The sequence below is a fragment of the Hemitrygon akajei genome, chromosome 7 (genome assembly GCF_048418815.1).
Source record: "Hemitrygon akajei chromosome 7, sHemAka1.3, whole genome shotgun sequence".
Taxonomy (NCBI): Eukaryota; Metazoa; Chordata; class Chondrichthyes; order Myliobatiformes; family Dasyatidae; genus Hemitrygon; species Hemitrygon akajei.
In genome coordinates, this window is record NC_133130.1 from 39,470,812 (window position 1) to 39,497,669 (window position 26,858).

A 26,858-nucleotide genomic window follows, 5' to 3' on the forward strand; every position below is an offset into this window, starting at 1 on the left:
AGCTAATGTGCAAAGGATCTAAGGACACAGCTGGGACACCATCCAGGGGAAGTGCTTAACACAGTTTTATTCTCTGAAAGACTGTTCTGATGATTGCAACAGTGACTTTGTAAGGAGCCATGGAAGAGTATAAACAAAACAGCTGGTTTGTTTGCCAGGACATTCAGAATAGAATAAAAAGGTTTAGTGCAATTCAGTATAATTTCTAATGTTCTGCAAAATGGTGAAAATGCGCAATGTCATTATAAGCCTGGCTTCACTTTTGTAATTCAGTTTTCATGTTACAAAACAACGCTAACCTTGTCAACAAGATCAATTTCCACTTCAACTTCTAATAGATTAAATCTAAGTGATGGGTAAGTATCGTTCATGTGGTTGAACAGATGTGTAGGTGCTAATATGTGAAAACTTTTCTGACCCAAAAATGGTAGGTTTAATTGATACGCCACCTGACATTGACCTGGTTCCAGGAAGTTAAATGAGGATCAGGGTTCAAGCCACTGATGAGCTGCAATACTCACCCATCATTTAGGTTTAACCTTTTAGAAGCTGAAGTAGAAACTGATCGTGTTGAAAAGATTAGAGCTGGTTTTCTGCCCATCAAATGCAACACCATACATTGAGTCTCAGTGAAAAGTCGTGTTGGACTCTGATGTTTTAATCCAAGGTTCTTTCAGAAGTCAGGAAAGAGACTTGTATTATTAGACATTAATAGAACATAGAGAGAGTTAAAATGGACAGTGATAAAGGTCTACTAGTTGAAGAGAGGGAGAATAAAAAGATCGAAGGTGGCACTGCCTTGTGGTGCAACTCTTTTTATCCTACATAGATAATTTCATTCTTGGCCATTATTTTACTTAAATTTTAAACTGTATGTACTCCTCATTACTTGACCATGATCTCAAAGTATTAACAGATTGCAACCAAAATGTTAATAGGCTGTCCTGCAACCCAAATTTAATCTTTTTTTCCCCCACACAGTCTGTGAGCTTGCAGATATTCAAGTTTTCTCATGCAATCTACTGGCTTGCATAAATTGAACTCCTTTTTAAATCTGTGCTCCACTGCTTGTACAATTTTTTTTGACATTCGATGAGCTTGCATGTAACTCTACCAGCTTGCATTTCTTTTTTACAGATTTGTTTTCTTTTCAAAATAGCAATGCAGAATTCCTCAATCCTAATTTCTATCGAATGATATTGAAGCCAGAACTACTTTTTCTCTCTGATAAATTGAAACAGAGGAAGTTCTTATGACTTTTGTTGTGCTTTAAAAATTTTCACTTTGTCTGCAATTGCTCTGAATCCTTAAACTTCACAATATCCTGCTGCTGATTATGCCAATTGTTGGATTTTTCTGTTATAATGCAAGGTCCTTACAGGAATCAGAAAAGAGGCACGATTCTTGTTGATTCACTATCATTTTATCAAGTGTTAATAGAACAAAGAGAGTGTTGAAAGTGGATGGTGATAGAGATCTACTGGTAGAAGAGAGGGAGAGTCAAAAGATCGAAGATGAAGATTGGAGCAGAAAGGCTGCAAGTGAATGGCTGAAGATTTCTGGAGCGAAAGCATTTTTACTACTCGGGGTAAAAGACAGGCGAGACCGCGCAGGCGCGTGACGTCAGCCAGTAGAGCAGGAAAAGTTTAAAAAGAAGACTGGCATATCCACTGGGCAGCAGAGTGAGAGGCAGCAGAGTGATAGGGCTTTGGCTCAACGGGCTTAGGTGGTAACGACGTGAGGTAGGTTTTCCTGTGTTAATTGCAGAAAGGAAGTAGTATGTGTGTGAGGCCGGTTTTCTGTGCTCTGTGTCAGATTCAGATTCATTTTATTGTCATTTAGAAACCACAAATGCAATGCAGTTAAAAAATGAGACAATGTTCTCCGGAATGATATCACAAAAAAGCACAAGACAAAACAGACCACACAAGAAAAACCACATAACGTTTGGTAACGTTTGGGAGGTCCTGGAGTCTCCCAGCCTTCCAGACAGTAATATATGCACCCGGTGTGTTGAGTTGCAGCTCCTAAGGGACCTCATTAGGGAACTGGAGATGCAGCTCGATGACCTTGTTAGGGTGTGGGAACCGAACTGAAGAGACTGGGGAAGAGGAGGTTGGCTCACAGTTAGAGAAAGCTTGGAGACAGTGTGTGAGGGAGGATAGGCAGGTGATAAAGAAGGGACACACTCAGATGGACGGTTTGAGATGTGTCTATTTTAACGCAAGGAGTATTGTGAACAAAGTGGATGAGCTTAGAGTGTGGATCAGTACTTAGAACTATGGTGTGGTGGTCATTACAGAGACTTGGATGGCTCAGGGACAGGAATGGTTACTTCAAGTGCCGGGTTTTAGATGTTTCTGAAAGGACAGGGAGGGAGGCAAAAGAGGTAGGATGGAGTCTCTGTGGGTGGAGGTTAGGAACAGGAAGGGGTCAATAACTTTACTGGGTGTTTTTTATAGGCTGCCAAATAGTAACAGGGATATCGAGGAGCAGATAGGGAACCAGACCCTGGAAAGGTGTAAAAATAACAGAGTTGTCATGATGGGAGGTTTTAATTTCCCAAATATTGATTGGTGTCTCCCTAGAGCAAGGGGTTTAGATGGGGTGGAGTTTGTTAGGTGTGTTCAGGAAGGTTTCTTGACACAACATGCAGATAAGCCTACAAGAGGAGAGACTGTACTTGATTTGGTATTGGGAAATGAACCTGGTCAGGTGTCAGATCTCTCAGTGGGACAGCATGTTGGAGATAGTGACATAGTTCTATCCCCTTAACAATAGCATTGGAGAGAAATGGGAACAGACAAGTTAGGGAAACATTTAATTGGAGTAAGGGGAATTATGAGGCTATCACGTAGGAAACTGGAAGCTTAAATTGGGAACAGATGTTCTCAGGGAAAAGTACGGAAGAAATGTGGCAAATGTTCAGGGAATATTTGTGTGGAGTTCTGCATAGGTATGTTCCAATGAGACAGATGAGTTATGGTAGGGTACAGGAACCGTGGTGTACAAAGGCTGTAATAAATATAGTCAAGAAGAAAAGCTTACAAAAGGTTCAGAGAGCTAGGTAATGTTAGAGATCTAGAAGATTATAAGGCTAGCAGGAAGGAGCTTAAAAAGGAAATTAGGAGAGCCAGAAGGGGCCATGAGAAGGCCTTGGCGGGCAGGATTAAGGAAAACCCCAAGGCATTCTACAAGTAGAGGATAAGACGTGGAAGAATAGGACCTATCAAGTGTGACAGTGTGTATGGAACCAGAGGAAATAGCAGAGGTACTTAATGAATAGTTTACTTCAGCATTCACTATGGAAAAGGATCTTGGTGATTGTCTTGTCTTGTCCACACTGAACCAACCACCGCCACTGGGCTATCAACATGCAGGCGCAGTGTGTGCTCAAGGCACTTCAGGTCGCTAGCCCAAAGCCTTAACCACTTGGCCACGCACCACCGATGACTTGCAGTGGACTGAAAAGCTTGAGCATGTAGATATTAAGAAAGAAGATGTGCTGGAGCTTTTAGAAAGCATCAAGTTGGATAAGTCACCAGGACCGGACGAGATGTACCCAGGCTACTCTGGGAGGCGAGGAAGGAGATTGCTGAGCCGCTGGCAATAATCGTTGAATATCAATGGGAACGGGAGAGGTTCCAGAGGATCGGAGGGTTGCGGATATTGTTCCTTTATTCAAGAAAGGGAATAGAGATAGCCCAGGAAATTATAGACCACTGTGTCTTACTTCAGTGGTCGGTAAGTTGATGGAGAAGATCCTGGGAGACAGGATTTATGAATATTTGGAGAGGTGTAATATGATTAGGAATAGTCAGCATGGCTTTGTCAAGGGCAGGTCGTGCCTTACGAGCCTGATTGAATTTTTTGAGGATGTGACTAAACACATTGATGAAGGAAGAGCAGTAGATATAATGTATATAGATTTCTGCAAGGCATTTGATAAGGTACCCCATGCAAGGCTTATTGAGAAAGTAAGGAGGCATGGGATCCAAGGGGACATTGCTTTGTGGATCCAGAACTGGCTTGCCCACAGAAGGAAAAGAGTGGTTGTAGATGGGTCATATTCTGCATGGAGGTCAGTCACCAGTGGTGTGCCTCAGGGATCTGTTCTGGGACCCTTACTCTTCATGATTTTTATAAATGACCTGGATGAGGAAGTGGAGGGATGGGTTAGTAAGTTTGCTAATGACACAAAAGTTGAGGGTGTTGTGGATAGTGTGGAGGACTGTCAGAGTTTACAGCGGGACATCGATAGGATGCTAAACTGGGCTGAGAAGTGGCAGATGGAGTTCAACCCAGATAAGTATGAAGTGGTTCAGTTTGGTAGGTCAAATATGATGGCAGAATATAGTATTAATGGTAAGATTCTTGGCAGTGTGGAGGGTCAGAGGGATCTTGGGGTCCGAGTCCACAGGACGCTCAAAGTAGCTGCGCAGGTTGACTCTGTGGTTAAGAAGGCATACAATGTATTGGCCTTCATTGATCATGGAATTGAATTTAGGAGCCAAGAGGTAATGTTGCAGCTATATTGGACCCTGGTCAGACCCTGTGCTCAGTTCTGGTTGCCTCACTACAGGAAGGATGTGGAAGCCATAGAAAGGGTGCAGAGGAGATTTACAAGGATGTTGCCTGGATTGGGGAGCATGCCTTATGAAAACAGGTTGAGTGAACTCGGCCTTTTCTCCTTGGAGCGACAGAGGATGAGAGGTGACCTGATAGAGGTGTATAACATGATGAGAGGCACTGATCATGTGGATAGTCAGAGGCTTTTTTCCCCAAGCTGAAATGGTTGCCACAAGAGGACACAGATTTGAGGTGCTGGGGAGTAGATACAAAGGAGATGTCAGTGGTAAATTTTTTACTCAGAGAGTGGTGAGTGTGTGGAATGGGCTACCGGCAACAGTGGTGGAGGTGGATACAATAGGGTCTTTTAAGAGACTTTTGGATAGGTACACAAGCTTAGGAAAATAGAGGGCTATGTGTAAGCCTAGTATTTTCTAAGGTAGGGACATGTTCGGCACAACTTTGTGGGCCGAAGGGCCTGTATTGCGCTGTAGATTTTCTATGTTTCTAAGATGGTACGGCCTCGAGGTGCAGCTCTTTTCATACTACTTAGATAACTCTATTCAGATTCATAGATGTGTGCTAACTAATTAGAAATCCTTTATTCAAATAATGCAGTTCCAAGAGAAGCTTCCAGATTTAAACCAATATAATCACAAGGAAGCATATTAAACTGTTCCAGGCATGTAAGTAATTAAGTAAAATACACGTAGACATATAATTCTTAGCTGCAAAGAAAATAACAATTAAAAAGTCAGATCCAACTGCAGTTATGGTCAATGCTTCGTTTACTCACTCCACAGCAACATGTACTGGAAAGCACATGGGTGCAAGTTGCAACCCGCTTGGCATTTCATTATCAAGCGCCCTACTCACACTAAAGCCATTACCTTTGCAATTTTAAGCTACTACCTAAAAGGTTAGCCTTGATTCAGCTGCTTGTGACAGAAGGCAAATTAACTGAAAATATTTCAAAAATATTTTTACCGGAACTCTCTGCATAGAAGTGGATAAATGAGTCGCTTATATGAATCTTCAGTAGAATCCTTCAAGAGCTTCATCAATTCAGGCTTTGCAAAACCACGAGGTCTCCATCTAGAATAGAATTCAAACAAATTTGATGCAAATTTGCTTTTAGACAACAAGCTAGGAAGATTGACAAATTTATATGTAGAAATTGCTGACAGTCCTCTCTCTGACCCCCAAAGGATACTTTGACTGTCAGCAATCTCCATCATATATTCTAATATTTAAGACAAAAGCCAAAAAAAAATGATAATTGTTCCAAACTTAGCTCCTTCGCCCAAATAAAGTATGAGTATTAGGTTATGGAAGAGATACGACCTATGGTCAGCATGGCACTTGGCAAATTAGATTTAGAGCTCTTCTCTGCTATGATTTTCCTTGTGCCTTTGTTGGATCAATAGTAAACTAATTTTTAGGTACTGGTTACCTTCTGGTATCCTCATAGTCACATGAACAATTAAAGCAAAGTCAGGATGTTTTGTAATTTTCATCCAGTGATTCTTATGATGTTGCGCAAATTCACTTACGATAACATTGCGTAGTCATGCCTCCTCTACAGAACGAAAATGTTAAGATGCTCATTTGTTTTACTAGTTCTTTTGTGGACTGAAATCAGCTATGTTACAAAGGAACACTGGAGCTTAATTATAACACACAGAATGGAATTTAATCAGGAAAATAGGATAATAACTTTTGTACTCATTGTAAAATGTCCTTAAGAACTCTGTGCTCTCAATGAAATTAAATGTGCACATGATTATTACTGGAAGTTTAATTAAGTGCAGCTCGTGCTTATACTTAAATCTGCAGAAGTGTCCATGAAAGCAACATAATGCATTGCTGAATGTCTTTTTAACAATCTGCATTTGATTTAACATTTTAAACACATTTCAATAGATTTAAAAAAAATCTACTGTATGTACTAATGCAATCTGTATACCACATTGACAATTTGGCTGCATTAATGCAAGTTAACCCACAAAGTTATCTTTTACAATTACTATGTAATGTCATCTTCATCATCTGAAAGTGCAAGACACATTCCCACAAGTCAACAGGCAAAGAAAATGTAAAGACAAGTCAGTCTGCACAACTAGTGTCTACTATATGCAGATGGTCTAAATAGGTCAGGTATCCTCATATTTAAAATGACATCCTATCTAGAGTGCTGTGGTAGTCTGACAAAGAGGACAACTTAAGAGATAAATTATTTCAATGGGATAGTTATACAAAATAAGGTTTAGTATTAAGCTGTATGACTATGGAGACAAACCTTTCATTGATGCACCATCCACAAAACCTAATTTTGACTCTGTCAGGAACGTTGACCTTCACTGTCAGAATCTTCAATTTTTCCCCTCGGTTAATGGCCAGAATCTGGGTGCAAACATAAATAGCATAGACAGATGACACATAAAATACCCAAAAGACAAACTTATCAAGTCTCCTTATATATAAGCACACACTTGATGTATTATGGTAAATCATACTGTATATAATCAATGAGGAAAGATAATTTCATTTAAAGTTAAAATGGAGAAATACACAATGGAAATTGATATGGCAAGATAACAAATAAAGAAAGGATGAACCAAGTGGGTGTATGTTGTCAGCAAAATACAAATGGATATTGCACAATCTTTCCTGAAATTCTATCACCTTCCTTCCTTGTACAATAAAGTGCAATTTACTGCCCAAATACCAATGTTCTGCTTTCAAAAACAATAAAAATGCCATTTCGAACTAATCTGAGAGATAAACTATAGGATGGCACACATCATTTATCAGGAAGTAACACAAACTTAAATCTTCCATTTTATTATCCGCCAATAATTTTAAAATAATTCCGCGAAGTTGTACTAAATTACTTAAATCTGAAAGCATCCCATTTTTCTACAAAAATGCAAATTTGTTCCTATACATGTTAGCAAACTGTATAATTTGCATGTTTTGCATAATTTGTAATGTATAATTTTATTTAGAAGTTACAGGAAAATTAGTACAAATTATAATATAATTTTCATGCATTATTTATATTTTTCTTGTGAATGTTGTCTATCTGATGCCATGTGCCCATGAATCTGCTGCATTAATGTTGTTGCACCTGTGCATACATGTACTGTGCATATGACAATAAACCCCACTTCAAACTTCAATAGTTCTCATACACAAGAAGTATTTTTTATTAATGTGTCATGCAATAACCCACAGCTGACTAGTCTTCTTTCTTTGTATCACTTGCAGAAGTGAGCCTACTTGCTCAGCTCATCTCCTAATATACTGGTAAAGAAAGCAAATCAAGCTGCAAAGAGATTTAGAAGCTGAAAAAATAGTCTGCTTGAGGAATCTAGCTAGAACTGGAAAACTCAATGTTCATGTCTTTGGACTGTAGACTATGGAGGTGGAATATGAGGAACTGCTCCTCCATTTTGTGTTGGGCTCACCCTGTCAGTGAAAAAGGCAAAGAATGGACAGGCCCAGTGTGAGAATGAAATGGCATGCAACTAGCAGTTCAGCTTGACCATTTCAGATGGAGCGTTATGCAAACCATTTTCCGAGCCTATGCTTGGTCTTGCTGATGGTGAGGAGACTACATCAATGCCGAATGCAGTAGACAGGGTTGAGGGGAGGTGCACATGTACACTTGCTTCACCAAAAGGAGCTGTTTAATTACCTGGATGGTGATGAAAGTTGAAGTGAAGGACAAGGTATTGCAAAACAAAAATGCCAGGGGTGGAAAGGGAATCCAGGAGAGCAGGATTATTGTGAAAAGCAGAGTGTGGATAGGAAGGTGTTGCTGGTGGTGGGATCCCATTAAAACCAGCAAAAATGATGAAAGATATTGTTCTGGATACAGAGGCTTCTGAGGTGACTGGTAAGGATAAGGGAATTCTATTTCTGTTCTGCTTGGAACAAGATGGCATGAAAGCTGAAATTTAAGATAAGTTCTGAACTTTTAAATACATTTATAATAAGCCCCAAGTATCCACTAAAATTCAGCTATCCAGTTACACCTATTTATGCTAAATTAATACTGTAAAAGTACAAATGCCTTCTACTACTTCACAAGACATTGGCATGAAAACCCATGGATAGAATATAACAGGACAATTTTAAAGATAGGTATAAAATAATCAACTACAACAGAGCTTTCAAATACAAAACGTGACACACTTCTGTAAAATTTAGACAATACCTTACTTTTTCAAGTAAGATATTGTAAAGAGAAAATGAGAAAAAGAATATGGAGAATTAGCAAGAAACAAGGACCAAAGAAGCCTCACACACAAAACGCTGGTGGAACGCAGCAGGTCAGGCAGCATCTATAGGGAGAAGCACTGTCGGCATTTCGGGTCAAGACCCTTCGTCAGGACTGCTTCTCCCTATAGATGTTGCCTGGCCTGCTGCATTCCACCAGTATTTTGTGTGTGTTGCTTGAATTTACAGCATCTGCAGATTTCCTCGTGTTTGCCAAAGAAGCCTAGTCCTTTAAGAAAAAGAGAAGAATTTATCAGATTGAATCGATCTACGTATACCACGAGACCCAAAAGCAATGGAGAAGCTAGATGATGTGAGTGAGGATATGGCCTTGAATTTTGGATGGGTTTTGTACCTAGGCATGAGATTGATCAAGTTAACGATTATTTCAGCAGAAAATGAGTCATGTCAAGAGCAGAAAGAAGGACATGGGTCTGTACAATGCACTCATAAAGGAGAATGTGCCACACTACTTCATGTGATTGTTACAAAGATTGGCAGAGATGGAAGGTTGGCCAAAGATGTAGACTGTTTTAGAGCAAAGGAGAGACGGAGAGATAAAGAGTAACATGGAGAGAATTCCATGTGTAGTGCCACAACAGCTAAAGATATTCACTAATGGCTGAGAAATTCAATTTGAAAATGATTAAATTGCTAGTATTGAACAAGAGCAGATATTTCAGAGGGTTTCCAGAGAACAAAGAGAAAGAAATGAAAGAGGCTCTGGAAGGATTTAAATCAAAGATATAAAATCTATGTCCAGATGGAGGGTCTTGACTGGAAACTCTAAGTATCCTTTTGCCTCCACAGGCACTTCCTGACCTACTGAGATTTCAATGAAGCTTGTCTTTATGCACACTGACCTAACATCTGCATTCGTTTGTGTCCCCATGTTAAAATCAAAGCATTAACGTGAAAAAGCAATATACAGCCTGTAAAGTACTATTTTGACTGATTCTCGATTCTCAGCAATCAATCTCAAGCCTTCAGGGTTATGGCTCATCAGTAAGAATTCATAAGGCCTCAGTTATCTTTTTTTTTATTGGTCAGGGATTTCCTGATCTCCAAAACCTTTTATTCTCCCTCCCTCAACCATCCTCTGATCCCCCCACCAATGTACTGTTTATCTCTGAATGCTACTTATTCATCTGTTTGGTAAGAAAAATAGAAGCTTACAATTCTCCTTAATCAGAAGAATTACACCTTAACCAAACCTGCTTCCAAGCTAGATTAGCCATTACTTTTTCATGATCAGACTTCTCCAACCCCAAACAACATCTTATACGTTCTCTCTAGATCCTTTTTTAGCCTAGTACATCCTAACTGTTTTTTGGTGACTCAATCTCCGCATGGTAGTCTAGCTGTAGTATTACATAGTTCCAGCATAACCTTCCAACTCTCATACTGCAATCCTCAACTAAAAAAAAAGGAAGGATCCCAAGTACTTCCTGAACAATTAATTTGTCTATCCAAAGGTATTATGAGCCTGCCAATCCTTTGGCTTCATGAGTGTGACTGGTGTTACAAGAACAGGACCTGATTTTTAATTATTTTATTAGAAGGCAGTACTGAAAAGCCTGGAATTTAATGCTCATCACCTCCAAATGTAGATGAGAAACACCTATTTGAACTTCTGCAATTCTTCTGGTAAAATTACTTCCACTGTGCTGTTGGGATGGTAGTTCATTGAACCAAACCCAAAGGTGACAAAAGAATCCAAATCTGGATAAACCTGGATGGGGAACTATGCAAATACATCCTTTCAATAGTAAAGATTGCAGGTCTGGTAGATTCCATTGACTGAGCTTTTATGAGAAATTGCATTTCATTTTGTAATGATGTATACTTGATCTATGATGTCCTCCTTGTGAAGGGAGTGAACCTTGCAGTTGTGGATGCAATGTCAATCAAGCTACCTGAACTAGGGGTGGGGGTGTTAGGAGTGCGGGCTGGTGTATTGTGTATTGCTGGTGTATTGTTAGGAGGGCTGGGATGCACACTACCCGACATATCCCTTGAAAATACCAGAAAGGCTTGAGGAAGAGCAGGAAGAAACTCTCCCATGGCAGGATATGAACAGTTGAACTCTGAATTGTTCTTATAGTTGCAGTACATGCCACCCCCTATGTTGTGACAGCTGAAATGTGCCCTAACAGAATTCACAAATGATTACCCAAAAGTTTGAAACCTGGAATAAAATTCACTCTCATGTAATTTATATGAAAAAGTAAATAAATATACACAAAATTAACTACTTTTCTATTGAGGTTTTCTGACTCATGCACAGACGATGCAGCCTCGGGCTATGGAAAGTTGCAACACAGATTCTAGAAATGCAAAGTTCCCATTATGCTGCGGTTGCCTTTATTTAGGTGACTGGTACAGTTAGATTTCTGGTCAGTTATAATCAACGAACATTAATAAAAAGCCGCTGAACACCAAGTTAGGCTCTTTTCCTCCTTTGTTTTGTTAGTGCTGAAGAGAGCATTGGATTAAAATTTCCACAGATGTTGCCTTAACTGTTGAGTGTTTCCTGTATTTTTGTCTGTTTCAGATTTTTAGCCCCCTGCAGTATTTTGCAGGCAGCCTTGTCCAATTCCAGACAAGAAGGATGGATCCAAAATTAAAGAATAGTGTTTGTGATTATAATTGATGGATTCAGTTTTTCGTAAATTTAGTAGGATGAAATCTCTACTGATTCAATACAGCACTTTGAATGGACAATTCAGCAATTTAGAGATGGCGGAAGAATCAAGAGAGCATTAGTGAGGAAAGTAGGGGGCATCAAATTTTTCTGGATATTTTGGATAATGCTGTTAATGAGCAATGAGGTAGAGAAATGGGAAAAAATGAGAACTATTTGGAGACACCAAAGCTAACAACTGTGGGTGTGCTAAGAAAAGCCTGCAATGCTTTTTCCTCCAGATAAGACAACAGACTAGACAGAAATGTGAGCTCAGTCTCACTCCATCTGAGTGACAGTGAGGAAGAGGATGACGTGCTTATCTGTTTCAAAAGATACTGACAAAATGCAATGGAAGGGGAGCAAGAGGAATAAACTACCTTGCTCACAACACTTAGGACATCATTAATAAACACATCACTTAGGATGTCATTTGTAACTCTGATGAGAATTGTTTTGGAACTGAAGTGATACAGAGCTAGGTTGGAAAGATTCAAACAAGCAGCTCTGGCTATGTTTTACACAAAGAAGTGAAAATAAAACACAATAAATGACAAATATTTTTAACCAATTATTTTAAAGCCAAGGAAAACAGCAATGCACATAAAATAACTCATCCCAATCATTCATTCAGAGAAGGTAGTGGACATAAATACAATAGGTCAAAACCTTTATTTCAGGGCTCTGTTATGAACTTCAAAAAAGGAGTGAACAAAATATTATTAGGAACAGATAGCAAATTTTGTTTTTATATTTTAACAACAGTAGGAAGAAAATATTTTAATAAGGAACCCTTTACAGCTGACACTTTAATAAGTAACTTATCATTGACTCAAGGTAATTACTAAAAAAACTTCAGACACTATGATGTTAAGACAGACAGCACAGTGAACGGTTAAGTCAGTTAAAATTTCATTGCAAAATATCAACTTCCATTGATCATATAGAACCTTACAATATCATCAACCCACTGGAGAATAGAATGTTCACATTTAAACAATCAATGATCAAGTCTACTACAAATCCAGAGATACGTAGAGCTTTCTTTTGACTAATTTAGATTAAAAAATTGGTTTACAAAATTATGATTTTGTGAAATAGAACAAAGTTTCTGGATGTTTTCAGCACCAAAGATGAGATTCCATCAGAAGATAATCTGACACACAAAGGCTTTCTTCCAACTTAACAACTGAATTTTACATGACAAGTGCCTCTTGCTACAGTTGCTGAGACAAGTCCTAAAATGTCATCAGTAACTCCACAGCAGTTGCTGATCATTTCTGAAAAATTGATATCAATTGTATTCATACATGAGGGTGTTGGCAGCTGCCTCAGGGAGGACCATACTGAGGGCGGGAGAACACATCATAAACTTCTACAGTCTGCTTTAATTAGGATCAAGTAATATTTTAGTTTTGGCAGTACTCCCAGGATAAAGACAGACCATACAGCTTAAAAAAAGCAAGTTTAAAATATTTTAAATGAACAAACAACAAGTCTAAACAACAGTCTGTGCTGTTAAATGTAATTATTTCATTAATTGCTGCTTTTATTTGACAAAGTGTGCAATAATTCCATACCTGACCATACAAAATGATACATATTAAATCAATCTGTATATATATTTCCCATGAACTGCTTCTACATAGCCTGGTTATTTAACATACCATATCCAACTAACCATTTGATGAGTCACACATAGGAAACAATTATTTCCCTATGTGGACTTTCGCTACAAGAAATTTCTAAAACCTTTATCCTTGAATTGGCTTTGAAGCCAAGCAAATATATCTCACTGTTAACAAGCTTCAATATTCCTCTTCATAGCAAGTAACTCTACCTACCGCAGATGTACAAAGAGTTCTATTTAATTTTCACTTGTTTGCAAAATTGCATACCATATGGAAGAATCTTACTTAACCTGTAACATGAAACTGACAGCATGTCTCACTTCAAATACTTTGCATCCAATGATGTACTTTTGAAGCAGAAGTTATGGCAGTTTTAACATAGCCAGTTCCCATATTAAATGTGATAATTATTAAATTATGTATTGGGGATGTTGACTGAATGTCTTGCAATTTAATGCTTAGGCAAAGGAAGTTAAATTAATTTGCGTTTACAGAATTTTTAAATTCAAACTATCAATTAACATGCACAAACCAACAAATGATGAATACCTCTTGCTCCTTTTCAAAATAATTCACTTCTTTAAATTTTCACAGGCACATTTAGCATTTATTTTCCATTTTTATAACTTCCTCCTCAAAAGTCCGGCAAATGGTACTAAAAGATGCTACAGGTGGCCCCTGTAGTAAAAACGTTCCATTTACGACAACTCGCTGTTATGAAAGACTTAAATTAGTACCTGTTTTCACTAGCCAAAGAGGATTTTCGCTTTTACGAAAAAAAGACGCCCACTTTATATGTGTGTTTACCCCGAGAAAGACTACAATGACTGTGAAGCTTTGTGCGGGCAGTTGTTTGCACATGCATGTACGTGTGCATGTGTGTACGCACATGCGTACGTATGCATGTACGTGCCAATTTTTTTTCTCCAAATCAATTTTGGTTCGCTGTCTTCCCGAGTTTGATAAGTGAAACTACACCGTACCTACAATATTTCTACTTTATATAGGGTGTAAATTTATTATATCATTCCTGCTTTTACTATACATTAGTGTTATTTTAGGTTTTATGTGTTATTTGCTTTGATTTGGTAGGTTATTTTTTGGGTCTGGGAATGCTCAAAAAATTTTCCCATATAAATTAATGGTAATTGCTTCTTCGCTTTACGACATTTCGGATTACAAACAGTTTCATAGGAACACTCTACCTTCAGATTGCGGCGGAAACCTGTATTAGAATTGTACTTGGCCACAGAGTCGTGGCCAAGGGAGTAGAGCATGGGGTTAAGCGTGCAGCCTTGAGTGCACTCGCATAAATAGTCAGTGAAGAGGAGGTGTTGTTATTGATCTGTACGGATTGAGGTCTATCAAAGATTCAGATGCAAAAGTAAGGTACAGAGGCCAATAATTTGCCCATCACCACAACGGGTCAACAGCAGCTGCTATTTCATTCATTCTCCACTCAAATCCGGACCATCTGGATAACAGTAATACACATGTTAGGCTGCTGTTCATTGACCACAACTCTGCTCAACACTGTCATTCTTGCCAAACTTACACTGAGCTTCAAGACCTGGGCTTCTATACCTCCCTTCGTAATCATATCTTGGACCTGCTCACTTGCACTGTTGAAAGTATCTCGATTGGTTGCATCACAGCAATATGGCAATTTCAAAGCACTGGAATGCAGAGGTTGCTGATAGGTGTGGACACAATCCAGTGTACCTTAAACACAGCTGTGGCCAGCAACTGCAGGAGGAGGTGCAGAAGCCTGAAGTCCCACACCAACAAGTTCAGGAACAGCTTTTTCCTACAACTATCAAATTCTTTAACCTATCTTGCACAAGCCTAAACTCAACTCAGCAATGTTAAAGTTGAAGTTTATTCCATACACATTTCTACAGCTAGACAAAACAATGTCCCTCAGGAACAAAGGTGCAAAACACAGTATAACTATCACATTGAACACAAAATATTAACACAATATTAACAGATACAAAATTATTTGCAGACATACTAGATGACATAAAGCACAAATACGATGGTTTAATGTACAATAGTGAACTGCTACTGGCACTGTTACAAATGCGTACCTGCACTAACATGGACTTATCAACTGTCTGTTTTTGCACTAAAGTTTTATTTTTGCACAATTTTTCCACTGTTTGTATAATTTTTATGTGTGGCTTATTTGTTGTACATCACCTGTGATGATGTTGTAAGGTTGTACCTCACTGTATATACACACATGACAATAAACTCTACATGGGTCTGGAGTCACACATAACTCATACTCAAGTAAGGATGCCAGATTTTCTTCACTGAAGGCGAAGGAATTAGATGAGATTTTACAACAGTTATCCTTCCTATAAGTTGCAAGTTGAATTCCGCTGGGATATTTTCCATCTTCTTGAGGGTAAATGGGCCTTGAATTAATGTTTCATCTTTAGACATAGGAACAGAATTAGACCATTCAGAACATTGAATCTGCTCCACTATTTTATCATGGCTGATCCCAGATCTCATTCAACCCCATACACCCGCCCTCTGACCATATCCCTTGATGCCCCAACCAATCAGCAATCTATCAACTTCCACTTTAAATATACCCAAGGACTTGGTCTCCACCGCAGTCTGTGGCAGAACATTCCACAGATTCCCCACTCTTTGGTGAAAAAAATTCCTTCTTACTTGTGTTCTAAAAGTTTGCCCCTCAAGTTTGAGGCTGTGCCCTCTAGTTCTGGTTAACCTCACCATAGGAAACAACCTCTCCACATCCACCTTTTCAAGTCCTTTCAACATCTGGTAAGTTTCAATGAGATCCCCACACATTCTTCTAAATTCCAGAGAGTACAGGCCGAAAGCTGCCAAATGCTCCTCATATGCTAATCCCTTCATTCTCAGAATCATCCTTGTGAACCTTAAATCTTCCTGACAGCTTTGAAATAGAATAGCGTGCAATGAAGTATCATCCTTTATGCTTTTGAATAAGCCTCTGGAGTGTGTAAATTCTACTCATATGGCCCAGCAAGAGTGCTGACAATATAGATCATCTGAAAATAGCACCAGTGGTGATACAATTCAGATTTTTTTCTTGCATGGATTAACATATTACTATGTAATTTTAAAATTATCACATTATTAATTTACACATTTTTAATTTTTACTTTACACAAATACAAAAAATATTGCAATGCATCTTTTCATATGGTAATCAGTTGTGTAAGGGTCTATTTCCAATGGTCTTGAATGGAATTGCTGCCCTCCAGTTGTTCCAACTGCAATAAATGCTGAATTTTTCTATTTGATGTCAAAGTTGGGTTCTTACTTTTGGGTTCAGAAGAGCAAACCCATCAGTTCACTTTGCTGCTGGACTTCTTCGGAGAACACTTCAAGAGGCTGCACGGCCAAAATATGGCTGAAGATTAGGTTAACATTTTTGGATGAGAGATCTAAACTCAGTTCACTAAAAGTGCAGTGAAATAGGTGATTCTATGCACAAAACAGTAAAATTGACTAATCAAATGCAGAAAATTACATCCATGCTGGCCTTTATAAGGAGAGGGATTGAATAAAAAGAGGTGAAAATCATGTGAAAGCTCAACAAAATTGTGGTTAGACATATGTGGTCCCATGTACTACTCTGCACCACACCTTGGAATACATATACTAGCCTCTGGAAGAATGGGGTACAGATTAACAAAGTGTTACCAGGGCAACAGACAACAGAAATTTTGAGGAAGGATTTAAAGCAAGCATGTCTATCCAAAATAAAACAGCAACGATGAAGTTATCAATTTAACCTTAAGGAAAGAGATTCGAGAGGGAGAAGCACAAGTCACATGTATCAGTACTGGAATGGAATAAAGGGAATTACAGAGGCATGAGAAAGGAGCTTGCCCAGGTGGATTGGAGGAGGATACTGGTGGGAATGTTGGCTGAGCAAAGGTGGCTGAAGTTTCTGGGAATAGCTCACAAGGCACAGGATAGAAATGTTCCACAGAAGGAGTTCTCAAATGGCAGGGGTAGGCAACTGCGGCTGACAAGGAAAGTCAAGGATTGCAGAAAAGCCATGGAAAGGGTATATAAGGTAGCAAACATGAGTGGGAAGTTAAAATCCAACAAAAGTCAACAAAAAAAGCTATAAGAAGGAAAAGGATTAAATATGAGGGTAAACTAATGTTATGATCCCAGCCCCCTCCTTTGTGAGAATCGCCAGAGCCCTAGTGAAGGGGGGGTCAATGACCCAAGAGAAGAGAGAGATACGTGCAGTGTCCCTCGTCTCACGGCGAGGCAAAAGCTGGCGACTGTGGTCATTGTCTCGTGGAGACACCTTTGTGAATTGGGAACTGTACTACGTGTATACCCTCAGGGCAACGTGGGTGGAGAGATGGAGAGAGATTGCATCATCCCAACCTGAATGACATCTGAGACCCCTTGAGTTCAGATAAAAGAGGGGTTGTAAAGACGGCCCCCCAGACGCACCAGAAGACACGCTAGAAATCCGGTGACAGCGTTTAATAGCGACAGCCGGTGGTGGGGTTCGTGTGCGTCTTTTCCTTGCCTGGGATTGGCGACTTCACCACGAAAGAACGGCTTAGCTACAGGGGAGGCCACAAGTGAGCGTCCATTCCCCAACGAGACTCCGACGAATCGAACTCCTAAAGGTTGGAAAAACCCGCCGGGTAACTGTTCCATTTAATCTCTATCTCTCTCTCTTTAACAAAGTGCACCAACGCGACACCACAAAAGACGGCAGCTGGTGGAACTGCAGTGACCGCAAGAGACTTTCAGATATACAGCGGACAATATATACATTACCCCTAGACAACGATAGAGTTTATTTCTTATTGGTTATTACTATACCTGCGCTTTAGATTGAGTATTGACGACTTATGGTATCTGAATGTTTGTATTAACCTTACTTTTGTGCCCCTTTATAAATAAAAACGTTTGAAAATGGTACCATCAGACTTCAGCGGACCTCTCTATCTTTGCTGGTAAGTGATCCAGTTACGGGATATGTAACACTAATAACTAATTATAATATGAAGCAGGATATTACAAGTTTTCTTTCCCCTGTTATGTAGAGTAAAACGGAGGTGAGAGTTGATATTAGTCCACTGGAAAATGATGCTGGTGAGGTGGTAATGAGGAACAAAGAAATAGCAGGTGAACTTAATTGGTACTTTGCATCTGTCTTCATTGTGGAAGACACTAGTAGTGTGCCAGAGGTCCATGAATGTCAGGGAGTAGCAGTGAGTTGGATAAGTCACCTGGACCAGATGGATTACATCCCAGAGTCCTGAGAGAGGCTTCTGACGAGATAACAGATGCATTGGTCATGATCTTTCAAGAATCACTAGATTCTGGTGTGGACCCAGTTTGCAAATGTCAGTCTACTCTTTAAGAAGGGAGGAAAGCAAAAGAAAGGAAATTTTAGGCCAGTTAGCCTAACCTCAGTGGTAGGGAATGTGTTGGAATCTATTATTAAGGATGAGGTTTTGGGGTACTTGGAGACTAATAATAAAATAAATCAAAGTCAACATGGTTTGTTTAAAGGGAAATCTTATCTGACAAATCTCTTAAGAGTTCGTTGAGGAAGTAACAAGCAGGTTGGACAAAGGAGAGGCAGTTAATGTCATTTACCTGGATTTTCAGAAGGCGTTTTATAAGGTGCCACACAAGACTGCTAAACAAGATAAAATCTTATGATATTACAGGAAAAATACTGGCATGGATAGAGGAATGGCTGACAAAAGGGGGACTTCTCTGGTTGGCTGCCAGTGACTAGTGGTGTTCCTCAGGGGGTCAGTATTGGGACCATTACTTTTCACGTTATTTGTCAATGATTTGTACAATTGAATTGATGGCTTTGTGGCAAAGTTTGTGGGTGATACGAAGACAAGTGGAGTGGTAGGTAGTGCTAAGGAAGAAATGCTATCGTAGCAGGACTTAGACAAATTGGAAGAACGGACAAAAAAGTGGCAGACGGAATACAGTGTTGAGGAATGCATGATAATGCATTTTGGTAAAAGAAACAATAGTGCATACTATTATCTAAATGGGGAGAAGATTCAAATATCAGAGGTGCAGAGGGACTTAGGAGTCCTCGTGCTGGACTCCCAGAAGGTTAACTTACAGGTTGAGTCTGTGGTAGAGAAGGCAAATGCAATGTTGCCATTTATTTCAAGGGGAATAGAATATAAAAGCAAGGAGATAATGGTGAGCATGAACAAGATAATATCTGCAGATGCTGGAAATCCAAACAACACACACAAAATGCTAGAAGAACTAGGGAGGAACACAGTAGAATCTACTCATCATTTTTTACTTTAGTCCTGCTGAAGGGTCTCAGCCCGAAACATTGACTGTACAGGCAGTCCCCCGGTTACGAATGAGTTCCGTTCCTGAGTCCGTCTTTAAGTCAGATTTGTACGGAATTCGGAACAAGTACATCCGGTATTATTTAGCGTCAGTTAGTCAAACGTTTGTTGTAGTATATAGTATATATTTTATCTTTCTATGCATATAAAACACTTAAGAAATGTATGTATTCCAATAATTATGGGCAGGGCCTTTCACATGCTCCGTTACTCTCATTTTATCCTTTAAAATTGTTCCAATCGTTGACTGACTGTAGCCTAACACTTTTCCAATGACCAATAGCGTTTCACCTCTTTCCAAATGCTTTATTATTTCCACTTTATTTTCAATCGTGATCACTTCCCATCAACGGACCAGAAACACTACAGGTGGCAGGTCCCGACATCCGTCGGCTCCCGAGGTCCACTGGGACCCAAGGACCACTGCACTGAATTCCCCAGGTCCTAAAGTCCACCGCACTGAGACAGACTAAATGGGACAAGTGGGGGCTGTGCTGGGTTTGGATATTTGATCCTCCACAATATTCCACATGGGAATTTAAAATGGAGGTGGCAATTTTTTTTTAAACGAGGTCGAGTTGCGAGCTCGACATCAAGCTGGCACGGATGCTACGGGAGTCACTAGATCAACATCAACCCAGCACGGGAGCAGTCTGTCACTGGATTGAACTTGGGAAACTCCGTTCTTGTGCCCGGTTGTGATCTCACTGTGCCACCAGCTGACCAGAATGGGGGGGGGGGAGGTCAGGGTGAATCTTGCTAAGAAAAATTTAAGCCAAATACGAAGTTACACATTCAACACAGTGTCAACGACAACAACTTAAAATGGCGGATGGCATCGCGATCCGACTTAAAATGGTGGACGGCATCATGATCTGATTTAAAATGGCAGACAGCGTTCTCCTTCCTCGGTTCGTAAGTATGAGTTATCCGTAAGTCGGACATTCGTAACTCGGGAACTACCTGTACTTTTTTTCATAGATGCTGCCTGGCCTGCTCAGTTCCTCTAGTATTTTGTGTGTGTTGCTGAGATAATGGTGAGGCTTTATAAGACACTAGTCAGGCCAACTTGGAGTATTGTTAACAGTTTTAGGCCTCATATCTCAGAACGAATGTGTTGTCATTGGAGAAAGTCCAGAAGAGGTTCACAAGGATGATTCCAAGAATAATTCAGGAATGAAGGGGTATCCTCTGCTCCAAGACTCACCCACTTTTGACAGAATTGATGGCTTTGTGGCCAAGTTTACAGATGATATAAAGATAAGGCAGGAACTTTTGAGAAAGCAGAGAGGCTACAGAAGGACTTAGATTATCAGAATCAGAATCAGGTTTATTATCACCGGCATGTGACATGAAATTTGTTAACTTAGCAGCAGCAGTTCAATGCAATACACAATCTAGTAGCGACAGAAAAATATAGTAATAAATAACATAATAATAATAAATAAACAAGTAAAACAGTATATGTATATTGAGTATATTCAAAAAATGTGCAAGGAGAATAGCTGAAGAAGTGGCTTATGAAATGCAGTGTTAGGAAATGTATAGTCATGCAATTCGGTAGAAGAAATGAAAAAGTAGATTATTTTCTATATGGAGAAAACATTGAAATATCTAAGGCAAGAAGGATTCCCTAAAGGTTAATTTGCAGGACAAGTTGGTGGTGAGGATGCAAATGCAATGTCAACATTCATTTCAAGAGGACAAGAATATAAAAGCAAGAATATAATGTTGAAGCTCTGTAAAGCACTAGTGTGGCCTCACGGAGTACTGTGAGCAGTTTTGGGACTTTTATCTTAGAAAGGATGTGCCGACATTAGAGAGGGTTTAAAGAACGTTAGTGAAAATGATTCTGGGATTGAAAGGCTTATCATTTGAGGAGCGCTTGATAGCTCTGGGTCTCTGTACAGCAGGATTCAGAAGAATGAGGGAAGACCTTATTGAAGCCTCTCAAATGTTGAAAGGCCACAATAGAGTGGATATGGAGAGGATGTTTCCTATGGAGGAGAATTTAAGACCAGAGGACACAGCATCAGAATAAAAGACATCCTTTTTGAATGGAGAAAAGGAGGAATTTCTTCACCTACAGAGTGGTGAATCTGTGGAATTCATTGCCACAGTTGGTTGTAGAGGCCAAGACAATGGGTATACTTAAGGTAGAAGCTGATAGATTCTTGATTAGACAGGACATAAAGGAATATGGGAAGAAGGCAGGAGATTGGGCTGAGAGAGAAAATTAGTCAGCCATGATGAAATGGCGGAGCAGATTCAAAGGGCCAAATGGACTAACTCTGCTCCTATATCTTATGGCCTATAGGAAACATCCTCTCCACATCCACCCTATCCAGGTATTTCAATATTCAATAGGTTGCAATGAGATTCCCTCCTCATTTTTCTAAACCCAAGCAATTGCAGGACAGTGCTTCATACATAAACCCTTTCATTCCCAGAATCATTCTTGTGGACATCCTTTGGACCCTCTCCAATGCCAGCAGAACTTTTCTGAGAATGAGGAGCCAAACATTGCTCACAATACTCCAAGTGAGGTCTGACCAATGCTTTATAAAGCCTCAGCATTACATCCCTGGTCTTATATTCCACTCGAAATGAACACCAACATTGTATTTGTCCTCCTTATCTCCAACTCAATCTGCAAGTTAACCTTTAGGGAATCCTGCACAAGGACTCCCAAGACCCTTTGCACCTCTGATTTCTGAATTTTCTCCCCATTTAAAAAATACTCTATGCCTTTATTCCTTCTACCAAAAGTGCATGACCGTTCAATCCCCTACACTATATTCCATCTGTCACTTCTTTTGAACATTTTTGTAATCTGTCTATGTCTGTCTGCCGATGTCCTGCTTCCTCAATGCTAACTGTACCTCCACTTATCATTGTACCATCTGCAAACTTGGCCACAGACCCTTCGATTTCTTCATCCAAATCACTGCCATATAAGTGAACAGAAGTGATCTCAACAATGACTGCTGTAGAGCACCACTAGTCACCAGCAGCCAGCCAGAAAACGTTCCCTTTATATCTGTTCTTTACCTCCTGCCAGTCAGCCAATATTCTATCAATTCTAGTACCTTTCCCGTAATACTATGGGCTCTTATCTTGTTAAGCCGCCTCACGTGTGGCACCTTGTCAAAGGTCTTCTGAAAATCCAAATAAACAATATCCACAGACTCTCCTTTGCCTATCCTGCTTGATAGTTCCTCAAAGAATTCCAAAATATTTGTCAGGCAAGATATTCCACTGTGCTGATTTTGGCCTATTTGGTAATGTGCCTCCAATTATCCCAAAATCTCATCCAACATCTTGTCAACCACTGAAGTCAGGTTAACTTGCCTATTTCCTTTCTTCTGCCTCCCTCCCTTCTTAAAGAACATAGTGGCATTTGCAATTTCCGCTCCTCCAGAACCATTCCAGATAGCGATTTCTCAAAAATCATTACTAATGATTCCACAAGCTCTTCAGCTACCTCTTTCAGAACCCTGGGGTGTAGTCCATCTAGTCCAGGTGACGTATATACCCTCAGACCTTACAGCCTCCCAAGCACCTTCTCCTTATTAATAGCAACTACACTATCTTCTGCCTCCTGACACTTTCGAATTTCTGGCATACTGCAATCATCTTCCACAGTGAAGACTGACAGAAAATACTTAAGTTTATCCTTCATTTCTTTTTCCTCTATTACTATCTTTCCAGCATCATTTTCCAGAGGTCTGCTATTCACTTTCACTTCTGTTTTACTCTTTATATATCTGAAAAACTTCTGGTATTCTCCTTTATATTACTGGCTCTTACCTTCATATTTACCGGTAATCTTTTCTCTCCTTATGGCTTTTTTAGTTGCCTTCAGATGTTTTTTGAAAGTTTCCTATCCCTAACTTCCCATTAATTTTTGTTATATTATATGCCCTCTCTTTTCCTTTTATGTTGTCCTTGAATTCCCTTGGCCATCATTGTTGCCTCTGTTATGAGTGATGAACAGACCTGATCGACAATGGGGTAAAGAGTTAACCATTCCCCCCCCCCCCCCGAGAACCACGAACTATTACTGTTGCTATGCTAACCATGAGAAAGAGAGACGAAAAACAGGCAAGAACATCTGCGACAGATGGGGAAACTGCTGATTAACTGTATTGTGACTCCTTTTTGAATTATTTACTGTTTTGCTGCAAGGACAATAGTTTGCTCAATAACATTCCTCAGTGGACTGCAGGAGTGGCATGATTTGATGGATACAGTCATTCAGAATTGATGGATAGCTGAGACCCCATTAGTAGGGATAAAAAGACAGGTCTGGAGAGACACGCTCCAGACACGCCAGTGGACACTGATTGAGTGTTGGAACCCACAAGAAAGGTGGGAGCTTCGAAGACCGAACCAGGAGGTCGGTCATTAAGGCTATCAGTGTAAAAGCAGGGCCGGTGGGGACTTGTGTGTGTGTCCACTCATGCCAGGGTGACGAGTCCACCACAGAAGAACGGTCTAGCAGAAGGACAGAGAGGTCATAACTGAATGACCATAACGATATGACGGATTAAGAAAGCAAAGGAAGGCTTGGCTGCTGTAGCTGTTACATCTCGCTCGCTCGCTCTCTCTCTCCAACGATTACAATACAACAACCATAACTACATCAGCACTCATGAACTGAACTTTATATTCTATGACAATTCATTTACCCCTAGACATTGATAGAGCTTGTTTATTATTGCTTATTATTATTATTCCTACACTTTTAGGTTTATTACTGCTACCTTGTGTTATATGTATATTTGCATTATTGATATGGTTTTGCTTATTTTTATTAATAAACACCTTTAGTTTGGTACCACCAGACTCTAATGGATTCTTCTTTCTCTGCTGGTTAGACACCCAGTTACAGGGTACGTAACACCTCATCCTCCCTTTTGAATACATTTTATCACTTGCAATTTTCCAGTCCTCTAGGGCCATTACAAAATCTAAAGGTTCTTGAAAGATCATTACAAATACCTTGAGGGTGTAGTCCATCTGGTCCAAGTGACTTATCTTCCTTCAGAACTTCCATTAACTACATTCACTTCTGCCCTCTAACACACTTGAACTTACAGCATACTGTTAGTGTCTTCCACACTGATGTAAAATACTTAAGTTTGTCCCTGTTACCTCTCCAGTGTCATTTTCCAGCAGTCCAATATCCTATCTCACCTCTCTTTTACTCTTCAAATATCTGAAAAGCTTTTGGTATCCTTTGATATTTTTGGCTAGCTTACCTTCATGTTTCACCTTATCACTCCTTATGTTTTTTTTTGGTTGCCTTCTATTGGTTTTTAAAAGCTTCCCAATCTTCAAACTTCCCACTAGTTGTTGCTATATGCCCCCCCCCCCCCCGCCCTTGCTTTCATGCTGCATTTGATTTCCCTTTAGAATAGTTCTTCATCTTTGGAATGTATCTGTCCTGCATCTTCTGCATTGCTCCCAGTAACTCAAGCCACTGCTGTTCTGTCATCATCTCTGCTGGTGTCCCCATCTAATCGACTTGGCCAGCTCCTCTTTCATGCTTCTAATTCCCTTTACTCCAATGTAATACTGATAAATCTGACTTGAGTTTCTCCTCTCAAACTGCAGTGTGAATTCTACCATATTATGATCATTACCTCCTGAGGATTCCTTTCAGCTTCCTGATCTAATGTGGTTCATTGCACAACACCTACTCTAGAATACCATATCTCCTAGTGGGCTGAACCACAAGCTACTCTAAAAGGGCATCGCATAGGCACTCGACAAATTCCTTCTCTTGGGATCCAGCACCATCCTGATTTTCCCAATCTACCTGCATACTGAAATCCCCCAAGGGATTTGCCCTTTTTAATGCCTTTTCTATTTCCCATTGTAATTTGTGTTCCACATCCTGGCTACTATTTGGATGCCTGTATATAACTCCCATCAGGGACTTTTTCACCCTTGTAATTTCTTAACTTTACCCACAATTATTATACATCTTCCAATCCTGTGTCACTTCTTTCAATTTTTTAGTCAACAGAGCCACCTCACGACCTCTGCATACATTCCCATCTCTTTGGTACAATGAGTATCCCTGGACGTTAAGGTCCCAACTATGATCTTTCAGTCACAGCTTAAGGATGCCCACTATGTCATACAGTCAGCCCTCCTTATCTGCGAGGGATTGGTTCCGGGATCCCTCACGGATACCAAAAAACATGGATGCTCAAGTCCCTTATTCAACCTGTCTCAATGCGGTGGACCTTAGGACCCAGCGGAACCCCAGACCTTATTTAACCTGTTGCAGTGCGGTGGACATTAGGACCTGGTGGCAGACCTCTGAATCCGCAGTGTTTCTGTTCACGAAAATAATCACGATCGAAAATAAAGTGGAAATAATAAAGCGATCGGAAAGAGGTGAAACACCATCGGTCATTGGAAAAGCGTTAGGCTACAGTCGGTCAACGACCAGAACAATTTTAAAGGATAAAGTGAGAAATGCCCTGCCCCGATGAAAGCTACAATTATTACTACGCAACGCAGTGGTTTAATTATCGGGTTTTGGGTTTTTGATCCTCCACATCAACCAGGTACAGATGGAGAGCATGCTCGGAAGTGGTCTGTCACTGTATCGAACTCCGGAACTTCCTGAGCCCGACGCTGAAACATACGTTCCTAAGTGTTTTATATGCATAGGAAGGTAAAATATATACTATATACTAAGACAAACGTTTGACTAACTGATGCTAAATAATGCTGGATGTACCTGTTCCGACTTACATAGTAAGAGAACTTTCGATTTTTTTTCGATCTTGATCCACGGTAACCTACGCACATCCTCCCGTATACTTTAAATCATCTCTGGATTACATATAATACCTAATACAATGTAAATGTTATGTAAAATAGTTGTTATACTGCATTGTTTAGGGAATAATGACAAGAAAAAAGTCTGTACATGCTCGAACAACAAGTGCTGGGTTTTCTCAATTTGCGATTGGTTGAATTTGCGCATGCGGAACTCACACATAAGGAGGGCCGACTGTACTTGCCGATCTCTAACTGTGCTAGAAGATCATCTACCTTATTGGGTATATTGTGTGCATTCAAATATGTAACCTTCAATCCTGTGTTCATCACCCTTTTCGATTTTGCCCCCATGTTACTTTTCAATTAAATCTCACTAACTGCAATTTTGCCTGTCCTTCATCACAGTCTCACTATACACTGCATCCACTTGTATACCTGCTGCCCCGTCACTCTGATTCCCATCTTCCTGCCAACTCGGTTGAAACCCTTTCCAACAGCTCCAGC

General features: G+C 39.9%; 1 protein-coding gene across 2 annotated transcripts in view; it reads right to left on the reverse strand.

Moving 5' to 3' along the window:
- Positions 1-26,858, reverse strand: part of srbd1 (S1 RNA binding domain 1) — a 293,464-nt gene that overhangs the window by 222,558 nt on the left and 44,048 nt on the right. For both annotated transcript variants that reach the window (XM_073050686.1, XM_073050685.1), the window contains exons 11-12: positions 6,869-6,972; positions 5,557-5,664 (exon numbers count right to left, since the gene is read on the reverse strand). In XM_073050686.1, coding sequence (XP_072906787.1) covers positions 5,557-5,664; positions 6,869-6,972 — 212 coding nt within the window. The remainder of the gene's footprint in view (positions 1-5,556; positions 5,665-6,868; positions 6,973-26,858) is intronic.